The following is a 13,046-nucleotide window of genomic DNA, read 5'->3' on the forward strand; positions in this document are numbered from 1 at the left end:
ATTACAGTCTTTTGATCGTCAGCTGGAAATCCCCACATCTTTTTTGGCTCGTTCATTTCTTCGTCTCATACTGAATTCTCTCATCCTTGGCTTCCTTCTGTGCTGGCCTCATCATCATCTTCCTCCTTGTGCCTTCCTACCATTCTGCTCTGCCTTGTACACCCCCACCCACCCCCACCCAGCCAGCCTCCCCATCTTAAGTCTGGGGTGACGATAGCTAATTATAAAATCAATGATGCCGGGCTGCCTAGTTTACAGCCCCCTCTAAAACCTTAACTGGGAAATCACTGTGGGATTGATGACTCCCTCACTCTTTATCTCTTTTAATTAGAAATGTAAAAGATATGAAGACCCAGAGGCCAGAACACATCTCCCAGTTTTTATCACTTCCACCAACACCTTCCTGTCCAGATCTTCCTCAAACCGCCTCCCTTCTTTACCTGGTCTCGTTTATTTCCTTCTTCCTGTCTGCCACGCTTCCTGTCACTAATTTACCTTTTTCTCTGAGATCGCCGGTCTAACTTGCTGCTCACATGGGGGAAGGTGTTAAATTTATGGTCTTTACACTTGAAACACATTTTCACCTTCCTTTCACCTCTTCTTTTGTCTCGACTCATTTCTAGCTCTCTGCGGATTCACTGCAAACGTGGAAGAGGTCCTTTTTTGTCTGTGTTGACCCAAGCAGGAGTCCCACGGTGAAATGAGCTATTTCAGTTATGACCCTGCAACTCCAGGCCTCGCATCATTCATCTCTCCTTTTTTTAAACACATCAAAACCCAGGTCGCAAACAACTCTAGTCTCTGTCATCATCACACCCCGAGTCCAGACTTGGGGCTCTCTCTCTCTGAGGGGCTGCAGCCTCAGCTGGACCAGTCTCTCTGCTGGATTTTGTTCATCTAGTTTAAAATATTCTAATGAGTTTCTCTGCTGTGCTGCACTCATTACCTCCTTTTATGGATCTTTTTTTTTACTGTTTAAATTAATAATTGATAGCGATGATATTAAAGAGACATTTCACTTTTAATTTGTTACAAGTATAAAAATTTACATTTCTATATCTTATCGGTTGTCAGTGGTGTGGCAGCGTATAGAAATCTAACCTGGCTCCTTTAAATTTCCCCCTCTTCATCTTTCCGTTTGTTACCATGGCAACACCTTGAAGGGTTCACAGTATATGAGGCAATTTGATTGTTCCTTGTAAAATAGTGTATAATGTATGGGCCTCATTTTACTTCCAGTCTGGCGTTATTGATTTGTCTTTAATGAGAGTTAATTAAAGCAATCATATAATTGATAGAATCTCATCTCTGTTTATCGCCCTCCTCTGATTGTCTGTGGCTCTCTATTAATAACATCAAAGAGAAGAGTTAGTCTCCCACACTTGCATCCTGAAAAGAAGGAATGTTTACAATTGGTGGAGCTCTGTGAGGAGGATTCCTGTCAGGTGAAGATAAGGCGGTAATGTCAGCGATTGTGGGTAAAAGCAAGGAGGGAGGAGGTTTACAAGGCCAGTGTGAAAAATGTTAAAGGACATCTCAGGATTTCTTTCATCTACTTGATTGCAGTGGAGTTTTATGTTGAGTATTTTGATGCTAAATACTAAACAGGAGCTCCTATTTCTCTGCTTCAGCTCACGACAAGTTTTGGATTCAAAAGAGCCTCTTCAACAAGCTCAAATATTAACAAACCAAAAGCATCACGTATGCTTTCTCTGTCAGATAGCTGACCTAATGTTAAACAATCCAGGTGCATCACTTACACATTTCAATACATTTTACTGTAAATAGAAAAATGTGTCTTAATATCAATGTACTTTATCAAGTATAGACAAAAGTATAGATATTTACATCTAAATTATTTGCTTTATTTTTTATTCTGTTGAATTGTCTCATTCTGTGTCAAATCTGAAAGGATTGCTTTTAGCACCCCCTAGTGTCTGTATAACTGAACGCAAAACTTATCTCCTCACTGTGTGATTGTCTATAATCTAACAGCTGAAACGTCTCCCAGCCCTCATTAGTGTCTACAGGAGTGATTCATCACAAAATTAAACATATCAGCTGTGTTCATGATCTAAAACATAAAGGGAGTGTTCTGGAAGCAGACTGCAGCGCCAGGTATGTCAGCTCATTTTTCCAAGTCCCCACAGAGCGGCCCGCCAGACTGAAGTTGCAAGTGGAATATTCTGGCCGTGGGGGTGACAGGGGCTGGGTGGCCTTTAATGAAGGGTCATTTTTACCTACTGGCTCAATATGAAAAAGTTGCAAAGTATCCCTTTAATAATAAGGTTGTGTTGGTTTTGTTTTAAAGCTGAATCCAATTTCTTGACCTACTCTGGCTAATTTGAAAGAATTACCAGAATAAGTATTCATTTTTCAAATTAGAATAATAATCATTGAGGTCAAAAAATCTGTTTATGCCTGATGTGATTTAGCTCCAGTGGTTTGTCCATAAATGTATATTTTAACTGCTGCCAGGCATTGATGCATTAAGGAAGGCCTTTTGAGATTCTGATGGGCTGATCAAGCAGAATATTGGCCGATTCCAATTACCAGTCAATTCTCCGGTGCAGCTAAACAAATTAACTTTTTTTTTCTTATTTTTAACCTCACGTGGTACAAAAGTAAAGGAAAACTGCATTACTTCAAGGAGGAGCAGAACAAATCTGATGCCCTTGTTCAGCAAGAGTCTGTAATTTATTAGCCGTGGCTCTCCCTGATCTACTCCCCCTCTATGCAGTGAACACTGCTGCATGCAGTAAAGCAAAGTTAAAGGGCAAGAGCTCCCTCTGCTGTTTTGCTTGTGTAATAACTAGTAGAACACTGCAGAATGGTGATGGAAAGCACTTTCTACGAGATGCAGTAGGAATAAAAAGTTCAGTACTCTCACAAAAGTAGTTTATTGTGCCTCTTACTGTTTATATGGCTTTTCTTTTTATGACAAGAGTTGACATAAACAGAGGGTCGGCAACACATTAGCCTTGTTGAAAAAATAACAATGAAAGAAAATACATAAAACAACATAATCTCAATATTCTGCCAGCATTTCCATCACAAAAAAGATGAGGTCATCACACACAAGCCTCTGTGTGAAAGCACCAAGCTGAGGACATCCACCCTATGATTGAAAACCGTTCACTCACACACACGCGTGCGCACACACACACCAAGACATGCCCACGCTCAGAAGACAAGCCTCACTGCTACAAAGAGTATTGCTTCAAACAGAGAAAAAAATTAAACCTCTGTACTGCGCATCAGCCATGTTTTCCCAGCTGATCGCCCACTGTGACATTTTGGCAATAAAGAAGTGATAAACGAGAACACATATAACATTCCTCTGCTTCCTCAAAAAGAACCAAGAATATACAAAAGAAGACAAGATGAGAAAATGGCTTTAGGGAAGAGGACGTCATTTGATGCATGGTTGGTCAGCATGGTGATCAGAGGTGATGATGAAGGTGACAACGCTCCATCCCCCTCTCCAGAGTCAGAGGACATCCATGCTGGGTTTCAGACTTGTCGCCTTCTAGGTACACACAGAGGGACTTGAGAAACTACATAGATAAGAATACACATAAATATTGCCTGTTGCTAGCATGCCTAAAATGCAGCTAGTGTTTGGTCCTCACTGAAAAGCCCTGAGTCAGATTCAAAATGTCTTTCATAGAAAAAGATTCCTGTTACGGCTTGCATATGCCTTTATTCATTGTGTTGATGCTATCACGTGTGGGTGTTTTTGTCTATGGTGCATTCATCTAGGGACGTCACAGAGGAGTGCTTTACGTTGGAGTGTGTTGTTATGATGTTCTCATTAACTCACGCTAAAGGGAATATGAGCTCTGAGAGGGAAGCTTGATTTATTAAAGGAACTATTCAGGTCCTTCAAAATGAGTGTGTGGAAAAAATGTACATTTTGGTCTGTCATTTGTTCTTTAAAGGTGTGGAACACTCAGTTAATCAATGCATTTGCAGTGGTCTATAGTAGGAATGCATGCCCTGTAAGCCATGGGGTGGTCTTATTTTCTGATATATGGATATCTCACCCCAGATTATATAGCAGCAACATGACTGACTTGCAATGTTGATGTTTTATTGCCACAATTAACATGTTTGAAGGAGTTCTGCTTTGTGGTGAAGTTGCTAATGCTAACAGTTAGCTTCTACTGACCAAGACATTCTCTGCCTTCCCCTTTGCAAGTCAAGGTAGGTGAGTCCATGAATGTTAAGTGACAGTGTGACGTAGCACTGTCAGGCTTTTCAAGTCCTAGCATCATCAGAAGCTAATGCAGGAGATAGGTGTAGGAGACTATTTTCCTGTTCAGCTTGTGTAAAAAACTAAGAGTGACCGATTATTTTCAGAAATAAGGATTTAAAGATGGTTTTTCAGCGTTCCACACCTTTAACAACCTCAGTTTGAAGAAACAGAGATTAGATCTGATCAGACTGAGGAGCCAATGGCTGGTAACATCTGGGCTGGTGTCAGAAATCCTGAAATCACTGATTCAAAAATGTCTCTTTTTTTTAATACAAGTTGTATTTTGTAACCCTGTACACTTTAAAAAATATCCTGAAACGTTTTCTGTTTTCATGATAAATGAACCATACAATTCTATAGAAATAGCCATTTATGTAAAATTTACAGCATGTTAATGTTGTGGAACAGTTTTCGCTTAAACAGCGGAAATCTGTGACTGATTGACTAGCCGTTAGCACATCAATTAAATCAGAACTCATCTGTTTTTACAAAATGATGTTGTTCAAAAAGCTATCTTCAACAGGTAAGATATTAACTGATCACAAACCTACCCAGTTTAAAAGATCTGATCCATCCCGTCTACCTATGAAACGGGCCAAATTTGAATGAGATCATAAAAAGCGCTGCAGTTATGGTCAGGACTAAATTTCCATCCTGGCATTCTGGGCCAGGAGGATACATCTGCCAACTCTGACAATGAAGCTGTTAAGCGTGTGTGTAAGTGTGATCCTGACACTGTGAGACTGAGTGTGTGTTCTTAGTGCGTATGTGTGGGAGCACTGTGGTGTGAGTATTGCCTGATTGTAGTTGGAGTCCCTGCCAGGACTCATACTCCATTGATGCCTTTCCCTAACTTTGGCACGTAGATACATCCTGCACTGACAGCACATGTTGGCTACAACGGCAGCAAAATCGAAACAATGCCAATTCCCTGATAACAGAAACTGATTAAGTCACCATAAAACAGTAATAGTTCTCTGGGTTGAATATCGAAGAGATCCACAATGAGCAGAAGGGCCGACAGACGCCCGAGCTAAGCGTCCGTAGCTGATAAAGAAGACCCTTAAATCATGTATAAAATCAGAATAAACACATCAAAGACAAAACATTACATTATTTAGATACGTATGAACTTATTCAGTAACTCAAAAATGAACAAAAAGAAGCTAAAATCAATATTCAAAAGCATTCAAACAAAAGGTTAGCATACACTATTTGGTTTTGCCCTGTTCTTTTGTTGTAATGTGCTTGCTGCAATCAACCACAAACGACTGCTCAGTTCTGGAGTCGGGTTTGGCCGTTCCACTATTCATATATCAACAACAACAATAGTGGGAAAAGCAAAGAACTGTTTAGCTTTTTCAAACAGTTTCTGTTCTGTTTTTGTTTCTTTTACTTCCCTCGTGGCTTTGCCAGGAGTTCATATGGTTTCCTGCAACCTCTTTTTGACTTTTTCTTTCTGGAGTTTACAAGTAATGGACCATGAGGCCTGAGTTAGAAGGTGTCTGTACACTTAAGGCTCTGCTGTGCTCCGCTGAAGGGGACACAGTGATGTGCAGCTAGAAGAGCGGGAGAGGGAGAGAGGAAAGGCCAGCATTTTTTGATGTGGAAGTGTGTGAGGTTGTGCTGTTTGTCTATGTGTGTGTGTATGCTTGTACGACTGTGCATGAAATGTTCTGTTCACTGTGTCCTCCCAGCAAAGCCTTTCCTCGACCCGTCTAAGTTATCCAACACCCCCCAGGGCTCCCCATCACTGTCCGAGGCCCTGTCGCGTTCTTCATCGCCCAGCTCGTCGTCGTCATCTTCGTCCTCCTCTTCTGGGGATGGCTCACTCCCATTTTCTGTGGCCCAGCTGTCGTCCTCGTCCTCGGCCTCCTGCTTCACAACAACAGCTGGCGGAGGCGGTGGCGGCGGAGGCGGGGGCAGCGCACTCTCGTTACTATCCGTTTGGTCCTCAAAGGCCTCTGGGTTCTCCAGCATCTCCCTGATCAAAGGAGGCATCGGGCCTGGGATCTCCATCTTTAGAGTGATGGCTCTTTCTGCACCTGAAAATAAAGTGTGTAAAAATTTACACATAGAAAATAAATTTCATCTGGTTTCACAGAAGAAAGTACGAAGACCTGTATTGCACTTTAAAATATCATGCACAACTGATGCACAAAACATTTGTGAAGACGCAGAAAAAGTTCAGGAAAAACAATTTATGGTGAGTAACAAATACTAAGTTTTCAATACATGCATTACAACAGGGAATACAAGTTCAGTGTCAACACGTTGTTTTTGTGATATCTCGTGAGTAAAGTTTAGAATGCAACTAACTGAAATCTACCTCCTTTACCTCTTCCTATAAAAATGGAGGCTACATCAGTTTCCTTTTAACATGTTGTCAGACAAATACCTTTACTCAAACCCATTTCTGTAGCTTGTTTGAAGGAAAAACTGCTACTGGAGTTATGTTCCGGTTGGAAAAAGTACAGACACATCCAAAGTCGTTTTAAACATTTTTCCAAACACTGACCCTTTGTGCTGATCCCTCTGAGGTCAGTGATCTTCATCAGCATGCGGGGGAACATGTGAGGTTTGTTTGGACGTCTACGACGGGCATAGATTTTAAGAGCTTCAAGTAGCGGCTCCTGCAGCTTATCCACTTTCTCGGGCTCCTCCAGATCCATGCGGTCTGGTGTGTGATACAGAAAATGCAAAAACTGCATTTAACATTTCAGAGATCCCTTATCGAATGAAAGCTGTGGCACATTTACAGGAAAAAAATATGCCACAGGGCCTGTTCAACATTGAATGAAACAATGGGGGTGTGAGTGCTGCAGTACCTCCACATATAAGGCAGATGGCACTGAGGAGACCGGTTTCTGTGTCATCCATCTCCAGGGGTAGAAGCTGACCAGCAAAGGCAAAGACCAGATCTGTTAGCGGCCCAAAACCAGCGTTGTGCATCTGAGTTCGGTTCAATGTCAGGCCATCGGAGAAGGTCATAGTGTCCTGCTCTGGGGTGTAGCGTGTGCAGATTCTCAACATCTACAAGATCAAAAATAAGACATAAAGTTTAAACAAATGTTGAATCATAATCTGAATGATTATTCTTAAGCAAAGAGCTTCAAGTCAGCAACAACTAAGCAAACTTGCACTACCACCGTTAGACACCAGATGCCAACAAACTAAATCAAGGAGATGTGGTCATTTTTAAAAGCTCCTCACCAGTATGTCCAGGCACGCTGACTTCAGTAAAGTGATTTGGTCAGCAATGGTGAGGCTGGTGAAACCCGGCAGCCGCTTGGCAAATTCCACAATCTTGATGATGCATTTGGTGGAAAGTTCGCTAAACTTATCCCAGAGTCCTAGGTCCAGCTGAACACGGTGGTCTGAGCTGGAGTTCTGAACACACACAAGCCCCGCCCTCACAGTTTAGCATACAGTACCGCAGGAAGTGTGCAACCCTGTTTGCATCAAGGCCTAATGTGACAGTCTCTCAACACATTTACATTTTTCATCAATAAAATAAATAAAAATCTATTATTTACATGTTGCATCAATCATGCAGAGGCCACACAGAAGGCTTAATTGACAACTGGCCTATTTAGGGCACCACTATGTGGAGAAACTGAATGGGAATTTATGGTTGGCAGGAATTTGGAGAGACCTCTGTCGGTACTGCACAAAACAAGATCAGACCTACAGGTTCCTGAGCTGGACTTACTGTGGTGTATTTTCCCAGCTGGCAAAGGGACGGAAAGGTCTCTTGGTGAGCTTTGCTGACTTTATTGACCAACTCTTCCAGCTCTCCACTGAGCTCATAACTCTCAGGAAGCACCACCTCCTCCTTCACATCCTTCTTCTTCTTGTTTCTGTCATTACGCACCGCTACATGACATAACATAGAAAAACAGCAAATGTGAGAAAGAATTCAATACAGGATCCTTTTTATTTCGCACTTTAATAGATCAGTAACTGAAAATTCAGTGATGATCATAGTGGAAACAATAACTCAGTCGTATCAGAAGCTGCTCTTAAAGGCTATGTAAATCTCTCTCTATCATCCACTTGCTTTCATGTCAATCTATCAATCCACTGATCCACACAGGCCAGTCCACTCTCTCCCACACTGCCTCCTCTCCCCCATCCGCCTCCCATACTTTCCTTCCTCTCAGGATATCCAGTAATAGCAGAGGCACAATGTGATCCCGGTCCTAACACACATCCCACACAAACATTACACCCACATACATGTCCCACGGGCTCTGTAAAGGGCAAGGAACTGTCGCAATTATCTGTTTGAGATCTTGGTCTGTCATAATCTCCTCGGTTTGTGGGGGGCTCACCTTCCTTGGACATGCCGACCTCGAAGCACTTCTGCAGCCTGCAGTACTGGCAGCGGTTGCGTGTGACCTTGTTAATCTGGCAGTTCTTATCCCGGTGACAGGTGTACACCATGTTCTTCTGGATACTACGGCGGAAGAAACCCTGAAGCATCAGGAAACAAAAGACAAAAGAGGAAAGTGCAAGAGTAAGAAATTGGGTGGAATAGTTATCAAACAGAGGATGTGACATTTAACTTTGTGCGGATTGCCTTCCTTTTCTCAGCTTGATGGGAACGTTGCAGTCTTACTTTTGTCTGCAAAACATGTAATCAACAAGCAGAAGCTAAAAATGCCCTGACAGGTTCTTCTCACCTTGCAGCCCTCACAAGAGCTGACCCCGTAGTGATACCCTGAGGACTTGTCCTGGCACACAAAGCAGGGCTTGTAGACTCGAGGCGGAGGAGGGGGAGACGGAGAACTGGGTACCATCTCCTCTGAGCTGGTGCTCTGGGTTTCCACCGCTGTGCAAGCAGAAGAACAAAGATGGCAGGAGTGTGAAATTTGTCACTGGATATTGCTTTCAAAGCCACTGTTCAGCTTACAAATGCCTCATGCGCACTTGTCAGTTTCTACAGCAGATATATACGGATGGATGAGTGTCTCACTGAGACAGATGACAGATATTTCCTTTTCTAGATGGACACCAAGTAACAGTTACCGCAGGTTTAGAGATAATTCAGAATAAATTTCCACTTTTTTTTAAATAGATCCGATTACAACCTGAAAGAAATATGTGGTGCAGCGTAAACAGAATTTAGAGGCACTAATTATCGTCTTTTAAACAAGTCTTTTCAGCATAAAATGGAATTTTATTTCAGCGACTTTGAAACATCAAGCTACAGTGAGTAAGATGATGGACACGAGCTTGGATGAGGATAGGTATCAGCTGCTGAAGCAGTCAAAGCTGGCTGTGCCTCATTCCACACCGACAATGCGTCGACACCTTAAACGTCACAATCACACAGGCTTGATAAGCTGGTGAGGCTTCACTTCTAACTTTCAAACCAGCCCAGCTGTGATGCCAGTGTCTCCTCGTGCCGCATGCTCGCTATGGTGCATTACACTTATTATATTACAAAGCAGACCACGTATATGTGCTGCACATTTCTTCGTGTAAGGATCCCAGCGTTCCCATGAGAAACAAAAGCCGCAGCACATGTAGCTATAAGACCAGAACTTAGTCACACATGTTAGTCTGCACAGACTCACTAGCTCACATACCCCCCACACCACACACACATGTTCACACACTCACAAAAAACACTTTCACCCTTGGTCAGTTTTTAACTTCAACCCCCCAACTCTGCATCCTACAAACCTCTAACACAAACCCTCTTTTTCTCTTGTTTCCTGGCCCTAAATTCCTCAGTGCAGCCCTGCCAGGTTTTAACAGAGGCCTAAGCTCGTAAGGCGGCCTATAAAGGCAGTCCCATGGTTGGGCCGGAGGCCCCAGCCCGGCTGGCCTGCACTTTATTGGGACTCGGTCACCTTGGGCAGCTATTCACACCACCAGCTGTAGCTCTCAGCCCGTAAAAAAAGGCCAATCATAAAATGAAAAACAGGGAGGCTCTAAAATTCTAACTTTTACTGCGCCCACCTCCCCCCGCTAGCACCTTCAATGGCAAGCACAGAGGGCTTGCCTAAACTTAACCTACGGTTCCCCTCCTTTGTCTCTAAACCCAAGACTGAGGCAAAAAAAAAAAAAAAACACCAGCATGGCTTTTTTACAAGAGAGGAGAGACTTCAAAAAGCAGAGGGGAAAGGCGTAAAAGGAGGAATTCTACTTTTTTATGGCAAGAAGGGGTTGGGCTGAGTTCCTCGGGGTAGGTCTTGTTCAAGACCAAGTTGACCATCAGCTCTACTTTTGAAACAGCTGTTGGGATTGGTCTAGTGCAACCTCATTAATGAAAATAACAGAAACTTTTAGACATTTATTTTATTTATTGCCTGCTGTGAAAACATCTGTTTTTCATATGCACAGTACTCTTCAGAATCCATGCAGACTCCTGCTTTGAAACCCTTACTTTGCAGGAGGCAAATATGTTTTCGATTAGTTTTCAGAGCAATCCCAAAGCTAAATGTGCAAATCAATCCACAACCTGAAGTTTACACCCACTGAATGTTTCTACAGCAGTTCTCATGTCTGCCTGGCCAGAATATAACAAAGCAGCGGGGTCAGTTGGAGAGCAGAAACCCTCTGAACGTGCCATGAACCACTGTTTATGCAATAATAACATCAGCAAATGAGGCTCCAGACCAAGCGCTGACAACCCCTTACAAAAGGGCAAACCATATGTGGCGTCAAGTAACGGACATTGACTGACTCTGCCTAAATGAATAAAGAAGCCAAAGACAGAGAAAGTCCATCGTAAAGAAAACTCAAGACAGGGGCGATAGAGATAATAGATCAGACTCTGTCAGCACATCGCGCCTGGTTCCTGCCAGAGAACATGACTCCTGAACCCACCTCCCACACTGAGCCTCATTCAACCAACTCCATCCAAATCTCCCGCATTACTTACCCCAGGGCGCCACAGTGAGAGGGCCCATTCAAGTTACCACTCAGAGCCCCTTTTCCCCGTCTCTTCAACTCAGCTCATCACTGTTTAGAAAACAAAGCCCTGTAAAATGAGAGGCCCTCCTTATCAGCGCTCTGAGGCCTGAGGTAGTATTTGCATGACAATCCATTGGCCGAGGCAAGAGAGCTGATGATGGACAGATGAGATGAGTGGAATAGGTTGGTGGTTGCTGCTGTTGGGGGAGGAGAGGAGCATAAAAGGTAAGAAGAGGGGAGAGTGTGGTTATCAGTAGTCACTGTTTGCTTCCTGCTAGGTATCAGTTCACTCCGTAATCCCTCGTTGCAAGGCTCTCTGTGCACAAGTGGCCCAGCTGCACTGACCAGACCTAATCCTTCTGGTCTCACACACACACACACACACACACACACACACACACACACACACACACACACACACACACACACACACACACACACACACACACACACACACACACACACACACACACACACACACACACACACGAAGCCATCTGCCCCACTAACATTAAACGCTTCAGCCTGAGTGGGATGTGTAGTACATCACTCTCCACAACCTCATTAGAAGTAAAACGTAACTGCACATGACAGAAATAGCTGTTTAACTCAAGGTGACTTCAACTAGGTCAATTGCATAAAATTCTAGATCAAGTCTACAGAGCCAGTCAGCATCCCTTTGGGATCCGAGGATGGAGTAGAAGAGAAAGAGATAATGTGTGAAAACATTGGACTTTTGGGTAAATCTGCAGCCTGCTATTCCCCCAGATGGAAAGAGGAGTGTTTCTAATGTATTACTGAAGGCATGACTATGCAACTTTGGTTTTGCGTTGCAACACACCCCTTTTGACTGAGCAGCATATGACTTTGGCAGTGTAACAAGTGTTCTTTCACAATAATCCTACAGATATTGTAGTGTGACTCAGTGGTGTGGCGGAATCTTCAGCAGCACAGCAAATCAGTCTCGTTCTGGCATGCGAGAGTGGATTTAAGGTAGCTTCTGCTTGAGAACATGCAGTTCTCATACAAGAGAGGGATCCACTGATGTCAGGTCATTTTTCAGAGTATTTCTTTGAAGGTGTGGTTCACTGAAAACCCATTTTTTAATGATTATTTCTGATTACAACTGATCACTCAACGTTTTTCATTAAAAACATCTATCTCCTGCTTTAGCTTCTGATAGAAAATATAGAGTGAAACTTTAGGATTTGAAAAGCCTGACAGCTTACTGGAGTAGCTATGATGGCAGCTCTGTTAACACTGAAAGGTCATGTGATTTCTCTTCAGAAATACTTGCTTTCTGATCCACCTTCCATTGCTTTTTGTATTTCGTCTAACATGACCAATCAAAAAGTAATGAAACTCACTTCTCCTGAAACATTTTCAGATTTTTTAAATCAAATCAGAGCCCTTGCCTTCACATCTACCTTCATTAAAAACACTGTGTGAGACTTTGAGACAGGGTGGGAGAAAGGGTCACGTTGCTGGTTACTGGACGGACATCAGCAGCAGACGGGCAACAGATTGGGAAAGCATGGCGACCAGTCGGCTGCCAGAATCCCTGGCACAAATTGTGGGGTCTCTGACGATGCCCTTGGCCCCCTTCATTGTGGTGGATTTGACAGCACTGCTGGATACTGACAGGGTGACCAAAAGCGCACTGAAAGGTTTCCATGAAGAATCTGGCTTCAAGAAAGAGGAAAAGAAAGTACCACACCCTCGTCAGTGGTGCCAGTACATTTCACTTCTACTTACTGTTTCTCTGCCCACCACTTCCTGCCATCACCCTGATTCTTCTGCCACAAGGCCCCCACGCTTCGTGCTTCCTTCCTCATTTCAATACCAACCTTTCCGGAGGATC

General features: G+C 43.2%; 1 protein-coding gene across 2 annotated transcripts in view; it reads right to left on the reverse strand.

Annotated features, from left to right (window-relative positions):
• Window positions 1-5,716: 5,716 nt before the first annotated feature.
• The window catches only part of rarga (retinoic acid receptor gamma a), a 29,108-nt gene continuing 21,778 nt past the window's right edge, over window positions 5,717-13,046 (reverse strand). For both annotated transcript variants that reach the window (XM_070544615.1, XM_015967912.3), the window contains exons 2-8: window positions 8,944-9,092; window positions 8,593-8,734; window positions 7,971-8,134; window positions 7,472-7,648; window positions 7,087-7,291; window positions 6,777-6,935; window positions 5,717-6,303 (exon numbers count right to left, since the gene is read on the reverse strand). In XM_070544615.1, the coding sequence (XP_070400716.1) occupies window positions 5,939-6,303; window positions 6,777-6,935; window positions 7,087-7,291; window positions 7,472-7,648; window positions 7,971-8,134; window positions 8,593-8,734; window positions 8,944-9,092 (1,361 nt within the window). In that variant the 3' untranslated portion in view covers window positions 5,717-5,938. The remainder of the gene's footprint in view (window positions 6,304-6,776; window positions 6,936-7,086; window positions 7,292-7,471; window positions 7,649-7,970; window positions 8,135-8,592; window positions 8,735-8,943; window positions 9,093-13,046) is intronic.

This window comes from Nothobranchius furzeri, chromosome 15 (assembly GCF_043380555.1).
Source record: "Nothobranchius furzeri strain GRZ-AD chromosome 15, NfurGRZ-RIMD1, whole genome shotgun sequence".
Taxonomy (NCBI): Eukaryota; Metazoa; Chordata; class Actinopteri; order Cyprinodontiformes; family Nothobranchiidae; genus Nothobranchius; species Nothobranchius furzeri.